This window comes from Herpailurus yagouaroundi, unplaced genomic scaffold (genome assembly GCF_014898765.1).
Source record: "Herpailurus yagouaroundi ecotype Mexico unplaced genomic scaffold, PumYag 188, whole genome shotgun sequence".
In the NCBI taxonomy this organism is placed as follows: Eukaryota; Metazoa; Chordata; class Mammalia; order Carnivora; family Felidae; genus Herpailurus; species Herpailurus yagouaroundi.
In genome coordinates this window covers 8,505,468-8,518,934 of record NW_024412419.1, presented here as the reverse complement: position 1 = coordinate 8,518,934, position 13,467 = coordinate 8,505,468, and the positions used below count along the sequence as shown (strand labels likewise).

At 40.1% G+C, this 13,467-nt stretch overlaps 1 protein-coding gene across 4 annotated transcripts in view; it reads left to right on the top strand.

Annotated features, from left to right (window-relative positions):
• The first annotated feature begins 77 nt into the window (after positions 1-77).
• ROCK2 (Rho associated coiled-coil containing protein kinase 2) overlaps positions 78-13,467 on the top strand; it is a 133,919-nt gene continuing 120,529 nt past the window's right edge. For all 4 annotated transcript variants that reach the window (XM_040496087.1, XM_040496086.1, XM_040496084.1 and 1 more), the window contains exon 1: positions 78-218. In XM_040496087.1, coding sequence (XP_040352021.1) covers positions 78-218 — 141 coding nt within the window. The remainder of the gene's footprint in view (positions 219-13,467) is intronic.

The window sequence follows — 13,467 nt, the reverse complement described above, 5'->3', positions numbered from 1 at the left end:
TCGGGGGCGGCGCTAGGCCCCGAGGCGCCCGGGCCGGAGCGCGGGGAGCGGGGAGTGCGGGGCCGGGCGGCGGCGGCATGAGCCGGCCCCCGGCGACGGGGAAAATGCCCGGCGCCCCCGAGGCCGTGTCGGGGGACGGGGCGGGCGCGAGCCGCCAGAGGAAGCTGGAGGCGCTGATCCGAGACCCTCGCTCGCCCATCAACGTGGAGAGCTTGCTGGTAGGTGGCCGGGGCCCCCGGCGCCCTCCCCGCTCTACGAGCGCCTGCCTCCGATCCCCCCTCTGTGCCCACCCATCCGTGGGAGGGAGGTCTCGCCCCACCCCGCCCAGCTTCCGGCAGCCGGGCCCCGGGTCGGAGGCCAGACACTCCTGCGACTAAGTTCCAGCAGGAGGGACCCACGTTTGATTCCCTCCCTTCCACCTCCCGGCGCCGGTGTCCTCCGCGGCCGCCCCCTTTCCTGGAGCCCTGGGATGGAACACCCCTCTTCTCCTTCCCGCCTGCCCTCTCGGTTTGGGGAGGTGGGGGTGCAGGATTTGCTCTTTCATTCAGCGGACTAGCCAGTTTGAAAGAGCGGCGTGCTGCGTGGGGACGCGGGGTCGGAGCCGGGGAGGCGAAACCTGATGCTCTCGCTGTGGGGAGTCCCCACCTGGGGTGGATGACAAAGAGCTGTCCTCGTTCTCCCTGCAGTCTGCCACCTTGAAACGCGTCGCTAAAGTTTTCGTGTGGCTTCAGGTGTCCTTGAACCTCCAGGGTTGCGATTAGTGCATTGTAACTTCTGCAGATTTAGTTGTGCGAGGTTGTTGAGCCCGAGCCGAAGACTCCAGTCTGCATTGCCGAGTAGAATCAATCTCTCCTTTTCATTGCGTCTGTCTCCCAAGACAGCCCGTGAAATACAAGTGAATAAGCACGTGAAGTCCGCTAGCTGGCCCTCGATTAAGGAAGGAGTATTTTTTTTTTTTTATTTACCAACTGGAAATGCGCCGGGGGGGGGGGGGGGGGTTGCTTATTTCTTATTTTTGTTTTGTTAGGTTAGACGATTGTATCTCAGACGCTTTGGTTCGTGTGCTCTTTGTGGGAAAAGGAGGTGTGGATTTTTACCCTGGGGAGGCGGAGAAAGTGAGAAAGACGCTCCGGATGTTAGATCAGCCCTGGAGGACCAGAATTTGTGTGGGTGACGCTCGGATGCGGTGGGTCTTCTCGCCCAGAACCCACGTTCCGTTCTAGTCCCCGCGTCGGGAAACCGGGCGACTGTGTGTGCTGAGAACTGTGCCTCCTCCCTTTCCAGTGGTGAACTGACTTTTCTTCCGAAGTCACTGGTCATCTTGTGAGGTTTCTGGAGCCCTTTGCAGGGTGACTCAGTGCTCGCTTTGGCCAAAGTGCAGGAACTGCCCGAAGAGCGCGTCTCTTGCTGTGCGGGGGGCAGAACGCGGCGGTGCGCCGCGTCCTGGCTCGAGCGTTGGGCGCTTTCCTCCGCCGCGTTTTGTGTGCTGCCGTGGGTGTGTTTTCCCGGCCCGGCGGCCCCCCTGGTCGGGCTTCGGGCGGCTTCGGGCGGCTTCGGCGGGGGGCAGGAGGGGTTGCGTGAAGGGCATAGCTCTTCCTGCGCCAGAGCAGGGACTCTGGGCTTCGCTCCCAGCATTTTCGCTGCGGTATTTTGCTAGCGAAACTTTGACCCAAGGCCAGAAAGTTCAGTTAAAAATAGCGCCGCGAACCTCCAGGATTCGTCAGGTTCGTATTCAGCCCCAGATAGAAAGGTTTTGCACGTCACTGTCATTTCTTGGGTCTTGACCGATGTTCGCTCTCCAGGTTATTTTGAGCCCGAGCCCAAGCTGTTTTCTGCCCGTGACGTGTTCGTGCGTTCCATTTCTTACGGTGTTTTCTAAACCAGTAAGACGAAGGCTGGTTTTGAAAGTGAAACATCACGCATGTTTAGTAAACAGTTGGGCCCATTCATTGATGGCGTGCTCAGTCCTGCCGGGACACTTGACGCTTTCAGTAAGGTGACGTGTTGTTGGTGCTGACGTTAGATGCTGCTGACCGGACACGTTTTGCTGTTGCTGTTTCAGTTGATTGAGTGTTGTGGTTCTGAGTTGGAGTGAACCTAACCAGGCCAAAAACTGGCCCTCACTCTTCTTTGGAGCCAGGTTGCAGGGCTTCTGTTGCGAATTGATGAGCTGAAAAAAAATCCCAACTGTGTTGTAGTTAGTTTTAAGTTACGTGTGTTTCATTGTGCAAGATAGAATGAGTTGGTCTTTGTGTGTGTGTGTGTGTGTGTGTGTGTGTGTTAACATAAAATTTACCATTTTAACCATTTTTAAGTGTGCGGTTCTGTGGCATTAATTACACTCACGTTGTCGTAGAGCCGTCACCACTACTCTATTCATTTCCAGGAATTTTTTTATCCTTCTAGACAGAAACTCAATGAATTAATCTTTACAAGAGCGTTGTAAAAACATACTTCTTGAAATACTCATGATAGAATGGTTGGGATGCAGCCTGCGTGTCACCGTTGATTGTTGTTTCACCGAATACGGCATTTCTTTTGGTTTTATTATAGAAAACGAGTATTTTTTTCTTTAACAGAGGAAAAAACTTAAGAACACAGCGTGGGTCTTAGTTACTTCCTTCAGGAGTTCAGAGAGCACCATTTAAAGTCGCGTACTAAGATGACAAAAGTATGGAGATGAAATACACCAGAAGTTACTGTATAATTATTCTTAGAGGGTAAAATCTGTAGGAAAAAATGTTACGTGAGATTACACGCAAAGCGCTTAACTCAGTGCTTGGTGCCTAGTTGTGCTCGTTAAATTTAGCTCACTTGTGCTTGCCTTTAGCATAGTTAATTGCTTTCAATTTCCTTTGAAAAGGAAAATGATTTTATTGGCAACTATTCCTTGCTATATAATTTTCAGTAAGCAGCATTATAATCTGAATTTGCCATCAGAGAAGTGCTAGCAATCATCAAGCATAGATAAAGCTGGATTCTAAGTGCACGTCAGTGTTAAAAGGCTAAGTTTTCTCTACAGAGGCTCCTTGCTTTACATGGGTCCTTAAATTAATCTGAAGAGAGTATATCCCTTTTGTGTTTGCAGGTTGTGGGCTGCTTGGTATTATTTAAAAATAGAGTTTTGAGAGAGGTTTGTTTCTGTAATACTTTTTTTGGAGGGGAGGGATTTCGGTGGTATGCTTTTGTAGTGTTTGAAACTTTTTGGTAAACACCCATGTTTTGTTGTTAGGACTCAGCTTCTCATACTGTTTTCCCAAATAATCTGCTAAAAAGAATTGTACTTTAGCGTTGTGCTGGAGAGAGTTTAGTTTAGTTTGTAATCTTTATACCCAGTGTGGAGCTCAAACCCATAACCTCAAGATCTACCAACTGAGCCAGCCAGGTGCAGTTGGAAAGATGTCTTTCCTAAGCTCTGCTTTTGGGTTTTGATGTGTTTTATTTTTTAAAGGAGTAGATGGTTATAATAACCTGTAGGATTCAGGCTTGAGTAAACTTACGGAAGACTGGTGCTGATGGGGAAAGGCGATTAAAATTTTATTTATGAACTTGAGTGACTTAGAATACAAAATGCTTTACTTGATTGATTTCATTATACTGGTAAACTATATGAAAATATTTATCACAGTGCTTAGATTTCAGCTTAGTACTGGTTATCGACCTAATTGTAGTAAAATTTTATGTGTATTTTTTCCCCACCGTGTAATAAGTGCAACTACCATAAAGATATAAAAGTGAAGTGAAATAAAAATTGAAAAATTGTTTTATACACGTTCTTCTTTGTGAAATAAAAACTGGGCATCTTTAGCATCAATGGGATTACTTTACTTTAAAACTTGCTCTTTTGGGGCGCCTGGGTGGCTCAGTTGATTAAGCATCCGGCTTCGGCTCAGGTCATGATGTCATCAGGCTCTGCGCTGACAGCTCAGAGGCCTGAGCCTGCTATAGATTCTTTCTCTCTCTTTGCCCCTCCCATGCCTGTGTGCTTTCTCTCTCTCTCTCTCTCTCACTCGCTCGCTCGCTCTCAAAAATAAACTTAAAAAATTTTTTAAAAACTTGCATTTTTATGATTATTAAAGAAAATGAATTGGCTGGAGAGGTTTCAAAAAGTAATTTATGGCATTTGCTGTTTAGGTGAAGTTGAGTGTCTTTGAAAGTACAGGTTCACAGTCCCTCACCCACAATTTTGCTATATGTAAAGAACTCTCAAAACCAAGTTTTTGGCAAAACTTACGTGATGATAACATCTGACCGGATCTGATGTGAGAATATTTATAATCAGTTTGTCCTTCTTGGTGTAAGTAGGAATAGCTTTCCTTGGGGAAACACTAATGTGTTTGATTTCAGGGTACTACTGCAGACTCAAAAGAGGGTTTCCAGGAATGTAGTGTATATGGTATATGTACTCTATTACCATTGAAATCTAAAATATTCTGAATTTGGAAACATCTTGCCCTAATATAACGGTAGTGTAGACTTCTATGTTTTAAATACTGTAGTTGTAAAGAAATTGTGAGTAATTATCTTGAAACCTAAGTTGTTTTGGTTGAGTCATGAGCTCATAGTTCTCTTTTCCCATTTTGAATTCTGAAATATTCTAAACATTAAGAGAATATAGAGCGCAAATATGAATTATGAAGCATAAAATACAAACATCCATGAAATCACTGCCCAATTGGATGAACAGAACACTAGCATTTTGAAGTTACTGTGTTTGGGTGTTGCTGCTGCTTCATCAGTCTTTCTGCGTCCTCTCCTATTACCTTGGCATTTTTGTATTATTTCTTTGCTTTATTTTGTAAATTACATTTGTATATTTCCCTAAACAGTACTGTTTAGCTTTACTTATTTCTTTAACATTTAAAAAAAGTTAAAACGTATGTAGTGTGTTCTTTTGTGACTTGCTTTTTCCAGTCAAAAGTTTTATTTCTAAGATGCACCCACAATGTGGTTTATTCATTTCAGTGCTACGGAAACCGGTCTTCAGTGCTCCGCTCTATTTGATGGATATTTAGATTGTTATTCTTTTCTTTTCTACTGTTATGGACGTTGTTGCCGTGAACATCACTGGAGTCCACGTGAAGGACTAGGCTATCTGTAGGCTAGGGTATATATTTAGGAGTGGACTTTGTTGGGTTTTCAGATACACTATTTGCAACATAACAAAGTAATGGGTAGAGTTAAAATTTCCCCCCAACATTTTATTATGGAAAATTTCAAAGTATAGTAAAGTTGAAAGAATTGATAGTGAACATCTGTATACTTTCCAACTAATTAATATTTTGCTGTATTTGCTTTATTACATCTATCAGTACGTTTATCCTTCATCCATCAGTACGTTTTTTTGTTTTTGATTCATTTAAGTTGTAGCTATCAGTATGCTTGTCTTTTAAATACCTCAGCATGCATTTCTTTCTCTTTCTTTCTTTTTCTTTCCCTCCCTCCCTCCCTCCCTCCCTTCCTTCCATCCATCCATCCATCCATCCTTCCAGTTGGCTTTGTGCCCAGCATGGAACCCAGCATGGGGCTTGAACTCACCACCCTGAGATTAAGACCTGAGCTGAGACCTAGAGTCAGACGCTTAACTGACTCAGTCACGCAGGTGCCCCTGAATAAGTTAAAAATTTTTTTAAAGTACAGTCTCCCCCACAACGTGAGGCTTGTACTAACGACCTCAAGATTAAGGTGTACGCACGCTGTCCCCGCTGAGCCAGCCAGGGGCCCCTAGCGTGCATTCCGTTGAGTAGAGCTCAATATTTATTGAAGCTTTTTAAAGATTAAATTTACATACAATGAAATGCACAGATCTTAAGCGTACTATTGATGACTTTTGACAAATGTACACACCTGTGTAATACAAATCCTTATCAAGATACAGAACATTATTACTAACCCAGAAATCTTCCTTATATGGCTTTTCAGCTAATTCCACATCCCATTCCCTTAGATTCTATCACTCTTCTGATTTTTTTTCCTACTAAAGATTACTTTAGCCTCTTGTAGAACGTCATATAAATGGAATCCTATGTAGCGTGTACTCTTTTGTATCTGGCTTATTTTATTTAGCTCAGCGTAGTTGTTGAGATTTAGGCATGTTATTGTGTATATCAACAGTTTATTCCTTTCTTAGGACTGAGAGCAGTATTCCATTATATGTATAAACCATAGTCTTTTAGCCATTTCCTGTTAATAGATATTTGGGCTGATTTCAGTTTTTGGCTAGTATATATAATATACTTAGGCTTTTTTTTTTTTTAAGTTTATTTATTTATTTTGAAAGAGAGCACAAGTAGTGGAGGTGCAGAGAGGGAGAGAGAGAATCTCAAGCAGGCTCCGTGCCACCAGTATGGGAGTCTGACGTGGAGGCTCAAACTCTCAAACCGTGAGATCATGATCTGAGCTGAAGTCAAGAGTCAGATACTTACCTGACTAAGCTACCCAGGTATCTCAATGTACTTTGACTGTTAATAAAGCTTGCTAAGAACAATCTAATATTAAGTCTTTATGAGGACATGTTTTCATTTCTTTTGGGTAAATACCTAGTATTGGATTTGCTAGGTCATAGGATAGGTGTGTGTTTAATTTTTAAGAGCTGCTAGAGGTAGGTGTATATGTAATTTTTAAGAACTGCCAGACTGGGGCGCCTGGCTGGCTGCTGTAGAGGTTATTTAAAAATAAAATCTTAAGAAAAAAAAAAAGCTTCCAGATCCCTTTCCAAAGTGGTCATATAATTTTACACTCCCACAACAGTGAATGAGCATTCCAGTTCCTCCTCAACACTGAATTTTATTTTATTTTATTTCATTTTATTTTATTTTATTTTATTTTATTTTATTTTATTTTATTTTATTTATTTTATTTTACTTTACTTTATTTTACTTTATTTTTTAAATGTTTGTTTATTCTTGAGACAGAGCATGAGCAGGGGAAGGGCAGAGAGGGAGAGAGACACAGAATCTGAAGCAGGCTCCAGGCTCCCAGCTGTGAGCACAGAGCCCAAAGTGGGGATTGAACCCACGAATTGTGAGATCATGACCTGGGCCAAAGTCAGGCACTTAACCAGCTGAGACACCCAGGTGCCCCAACACTGAGAGTTTTAAATTTTAGCCACTTTGTGGGTGGGTAGTGGTATCTCGGTGTGATTTTAATTTGCATTTCTCTGATAACTAATGATAATACTTTTTCAGGCACTTACTGGCCATTTGTGTACCTTCCTTTGTGAAATATTTGTTCAAATTTTTGCTCATTTAAAAAATTTGGGTTCTTAGGGAGCCTGGGTGGCTTAGTTGGGTAAACGTTGACTTTTGATTTTGGCTCAGGTCACCATCTCACGGTTTGTGGGATTGAGCCCGATGTTGGGCCCTGCGCTGACAGCTGGAGCCTGCTTGTGATTCTGTCTTTCTCCCTTTCTCTCTGCCCTTCTCCCCCACACTCTCAAAATAAATGAAGTAAACATGAAAAAAATTTGGGGTTTTCCCCTTTATTTTTATTATTGAGTTACACAAGTTCTTATGTATCCTATATACAGTTCTTTCTCAAATATGTTTTGCCAATTTTTCCCCTAGTCTATGGCATGGTTTTTTTTTGTTTGTTTGTTAGTTTTGTTTCAGTCAATTTTTTATGATTATTGCCTTCCCTGCCTAAGAGGCTTGCTATCCCCCTGTTACAAAGATATTCTCTTTTGCTTTCTTCTGAAAGTTTTATAATTTTAACTTTTATGTTTAGGTCTAGGATACATGTGAAGCCAATTTTAGTGTATGGTGTGAGTTAGGGGGTCAAGGTTCACCCCTCCCCCCCATATTTCCCATATCCAGTTGTTCAGATTATCCTGTACCATTTTTTTCCAGCTTTATTGATACATAACTGACATATAACATTGTATAAGTTTAAGGTGTACGGTTGACACATGTATATTTTACCAAATGTTCACCACAGTGAGGTTACTTAACACATCCTTCACCTCACATATTTACCATGTGGTTGCTGCTGTTTTTGTTAGTGTGAGAATATTTAAGATTTTTTTAGTAGCAACTTTCAAGTATACAATACAGTATTGTTAACTATAGTCACCACCAAATTCACCAATTTTTAATAAATACTTTTCTCATTGGATGGGTTTGGTGCCTTTGTCGAAAATGAATATGCTGATAGGTGGATTTTTTTATTTGTCTCTCTACTGCTTAGTAACTACATTAAATTGTTAGATACAGTTATGTCATTTAACTCATGCTCTATTCATTTGTGGGTTCTGTTATTTAACCCATGCTCAGTTTATTTATTTTTTAGTTTTAATCTTTTTACCTGAAAGAAATGGGCAGACAGCCATGGCTGAAAAACCTAGATTTTATTTTTTTGAAGGGAAGAAAGATGTAAATTTTTTTAATTATAAAAATCATATGTTCTTATTGTAAAAATCTTAGGAAATAAAGGTATAAATTCAAATAACATATATAGTCTCCCCACGTAGAGTTAAATTAACATTTTGGTATAATCTGTCTGAAAAATTAAAATATAAAAAAAGTAGAATTACATTGTACATGTGCTTTGCCATTTTTTTTTACACTTAATAATAGAAGCTTTTGTATAGTCAAATTTATCAATCTTCTCACTGAAGACTGATTTCTGACTTAGATGTTATGTTTAGGACATCCTCCATCATCAAGATTATGGTATCATATACCTCAATTTTCTTTTAGTACTCTAATGATTTTATGTTTACTACGTTTGGAATTCTGTTGGAAACTGTGAAATAGGGGTACAAAGATTTTATCAGGAGGTTTGTCTAAGTATTAGAGCTCCCCAAATAATAATTAGAAGCCTTTGTTTATATCTCTGTATGTATTCCTTTTACTTTTAAAAGTTTATTTATTTTGAGAGAGACGGAGAGAGCATGAGCAGGGGAGGGCAGAGAGAGGAGAGAGTCGCTAGCAGGTTCCTCCTTCAGCACAGAGCTGGACGCGGGGCTCAATATCACAACCTCGAGATCATGACCTGAGCCTAAATCAAGAGAGATGCTTAACCCACTGAGCCACTCAGGTGCCCCTATATCTTTGTATTCTTGTCTTATCACTGTCTAGTTGGAGAGTGGTGCTTGGGAGAAGAGAGAGGGTAATGATTATAGATTTGGTTTTCATTTGGGTGTCTTGAGTTTTTTTATGGAATACTACTGCAGAACTATACTTAAAAATCCTGTTCTGTGCTAACTTTCAAAAAATATATCTATAAGCTGTTAGTGATAAAGGTTACTGGTGAAGAGAATGTGGATGACTTAGGGCAGCTTACGGCTTTTGAGAAAAAACCCACAAAATAACATTTTCCATTGGCAAGTTAGCCTATTATTTGGAGCTTAATATTTAAATTGTGAAATCATGGTGGCATTTGGGACTCTACTAAAACTGTCTCCTCTTTATCCTTGATTGTAGTTACTCTTCCCTTTCATCTGTACTTTTTTTCTTTAAAAATATGATTGAATCATGGAGATATATGTGTAAATTCTGCAACTGGCTGTCCCAGATGACCCTTGTTCATCTTTTTGGAAAGCATTTGGATCATAATAGTTAGCATTTATTGTGTTTTCTCTCTCTCCCCTTCCCCCCTTGCTCACTCTTCCTTTCTGTGTGTGTGTGTGTGTGTGTGTGTGTGTGTGTGTGTGTGTGAGAGAGAGAGAGAGAGAGAGAGAGAGAGAGAGAGGCAAAAAGGAAATACTGAGATTCATTTTTGGTTCATCTTTGATAATATTTTGGGGGAACGTTCTCTAATTCCAAGAATGATTTTATGGTTTGTTGCTTCATTTTGGTAAGGTAGGAGTTGTTTGTTCAGATATCTGAGGTGCTTTATAATTTTTTGTTATAGTTAATTGATGACTTATTCGATATCTGATTTCCTTTATTCTTTAAGAGTTTAGGCTTTTTTAGTTATAAAGCAACTGATAGAAAGTTTCTTTATTTTCAAGAGATGATAGGTTTGGAGTGAATTTTTAACACTTTGTTGTTAGGGGTGGTTTTAAATGCCATGCAGATGAATAGCAGAGCCTCCTCCAGCAGTACCTTAGATGGAAACAGGAGAACAGGGTTGGCATTATCTTAATTACCTGTATGATTATAATAAGGAATGCTTAATATGCCAAGTGTTGTCTTTTTTTTTTTTTTAATGTTTATTTTTGAGAGATAGAAAGTGCAAGCCAGGGAGAGGCGGGTGTGGAGGGGCGCGCAGAGGATCCAAATTAGGCTCTGTGCTGACAGCAGGGAGCCCAATGTGGGGCCTGAACTCACCAACTGTGAGATCATCACCTGAGCTGAAGTCCGAGGCTTAACCGATTGAGCAACCCAGGCACCCACTAAGTGTTTTCTTATATATTTCCTGGTTTTTGAGTTTACTTAGTGAACAGAATATAAGCTCTTTTAGGACATGTGTCTTTTTTGTCTTCCTGTTGTTGTGCCCTGTAAATATTTGTTGAATGAATGAACAGTTTTCTTTTAAGTAACAGGAGTGATAACCTGTAGAAATATATCCCTGCTTAAAGAAATATTAAAGTATTCCCTAAATAAACATTGTTATGTGTTCCTATCACTTATTTCTTACAATTTATAGGAAAGAGGATAAGTAAACATCTGTATATGCAAAGAGGATAAATTTAAATGGTAGAATTGGAGGTCAAGCAGGAAAAGTGAATAATGATTGGACATTTTCTGGATTGTGGTGAAACAATTTGTTTTGGAAAGGATTTAGCTGATTTTACTCAGTGTATTAGGTGAAGTTAAAGACACTTCGTGTGGGCTGCCTAGCCTTTATCATTTATCATGTTTCTTCTGTTTCCCCTAACCCCTAACTTTTCTTCTGGTAAAATATATCCAGTTCCTTCTTATATACCTAGGTGATGCCTGCGTTGAAGCAGTGCTTCATGAATAAGGGCAGATGAAATGATGGTGAGTGTGTTCACAGTGGGGGGTGCCTGGGTGGCTCAGTCAGTTGAGCAACTGACTTCGGGCTCAGGTCAGGTTCTCACAGTTCGTGAGTTCAGGCCCCGTGTCAGGCTCTGTGCTGACAGCTCAGAGCCTGGAGTCTGCTTCGGATTCTGTGTCTCCCTCTCTCTCTGACCCTCCCCTGCTCGTGCTTTGTCTCTGTCTCTCTCAAAAATAAATAAACATTAAAAAAAAAGTTTATTGTTTGTAATAATCCATCCTTCAGTAAACCCAAATGCTTGATTTTTATTGCTCCCTTTGCACTGTATTTAAAACAGCTGTAGAAAAAAAGACAGTGTAGAGTATGGTTTTTCTTCTATGTCTAAAGGTGGCCGTCATTTAGCAAAGGAGAGCAATACACAGTATCTTGCTTGTAGTAAGTCCTTGATTATTGTTGGTTGAATGATAACTACAAGCTGTAGATGTAGTGCAGTTGATAAACGTATTTCCATCTCTTCTTTGCCCTTAGAATAAGCTGTGAAATATAAGTCTGGCAGTTGAGAGTGGTCAGCAGGTGTTGAACATAGGTATCATGTTTACTAGATTTGTCAGTTCTTTTTATTGAGGTATAATTTACATAGTTTAAAATTCACTCATTTGTAAGTATACAACGTACTACTGATTTTCAGTAAATTTATAGTGTTGTGCAAACATCACAATCCATTTTCATTAACCCCCCAAAATTTCCTTGAGCATGTTTACAGTCCGTCCTTACTCCCAGGGAAGTCAGCCACTGATTTGTTTTCTGTGTCTGTAAGTTTTTCTTTTTTGGAAAGTCCATACAAGTGGAGTCATACAATATGCAGTCATTTATTCTGACTTTTTCCACTTAGCATAACATTTTTGATGTTCATCTGTGTTGTAGCATGTATTAGTATTTTGGTCTTTTTTTTTTAAGTTTATTTATTTTGAGGGAGGGGCAGAGAGAGGAAGCCACCCAGGCGCCCCAGTAATTTGTTCTTTTTAATTGCTGACTAATATTCCATTGTATAGATATACCATATTTTGTTTATGAATTCACCATATGTGTAGACACGTATTTTTATTTCTCTTGGCTAGATTTTAATGAGTTGGATTGCTAGGTCATGTAGTATGCTTATATATATATATATATATATATATATATATAAACTATATATATAGTTTATGCTTAACTTTTTCCTTTTTTCTTCTTTTATGCTTGACTTTTTTTTTTAAGTTTATTTATTTATTTTGAGAGAGAGAAGGAGCTTGAACAAGCAGGACAGGGGCAGAGAAAGAGGGAGAGAGAGAATCCCTAGCAGGCTCTGCACTGTCAATGCAGAGACCGATGCAGGGCTCAAACTCCCGAGCTGCCACATCATGCCACGAGCCCAAATCAAGAGTTGGATGCTTAACTGACTGAGCTACCCAGACGCCCCTCTTAATGCTTAAACTCTTAAGCAACTGTACAAAGTGGCTGTACAGTTTTCCATTCCTACCAACAATGTACGAGGGTTCTAGTTTTTCCACATGTTCAGAGAATGCCTGGCATTGCCTATCTTTGTGATAACCAGTAACCATGATAGTGCATTTTATTTACTAATGATAAATGATGCTGAGCACTACTTCATGTGCTTGTTAATTTTGTTTTTTAATTTTTTACCAAGGTATCATGAGCATGGTCTAGTAAAAGGAGTTTCATTTCGCATCCCCCAGACCAATTTCAGTGTTGATAAATAGAAACAAATAGATATAGATCAGAGCCCTTTATAGGTGGAATTATCCTACTGGCTAGTGTTTCCACCTGAAAGGCCCAATTAATACTCAGCATTTATTTTTATTTTTATTTTTTTTAACGTTTATTCATTTTTGAGACAGAGAGAGACAGAGCATGAACGGGGGAGGGTCAGAGAGAGAGGGAGACAAAGAATCTGAAACAGGCTCCAGGCTCTGAGCGGTCAGCACAGAGCCTGATGCGGGGCTCGAACCCACGGACCGCGGGATCGTGACCTGAGCCGAAGTCAGACGCTCAACCGACTGAGCCACCCAGGCTCCCCAGAAAGTGTTTTAAACACTATGTGTTCCACTTCACTCACTATTGGCTTATACTTTCAGTACCCCTCTGATTTAACATACAGATACAAATGTTACTTCTTTTTTGTTCATAGGTGGCATTGGATATTGACTTATGGGATTAAATAATGAGCAGAGTTTTGGAATTTAACCAAGAGAGTTCTTTTCAGATGTAAAAGGAGCTGCCATATTTGTGCATTCTGTGTCAGGATATGACCCTACAGTTTGCCCTGTATGATTCCTTTAAAGGTTGTACTTTTTAAAAGTATGCTTATTGAAATAGAAGTTGTTAGTTTAGATTGTATTTTTTGAGTTTTTATTAAAGATAATTCCAAATGGGACTTTTTTGAGCAGAAAGGAAAATTTAGGAAAGAATTCTTTTAGTATTTAAGATGCTTTAATTTATTAAGCATGAATTTTTAAAATTTTGATTGTAGTGATAATTATTTTTTTTTCTTTTTTTTTTTCAACG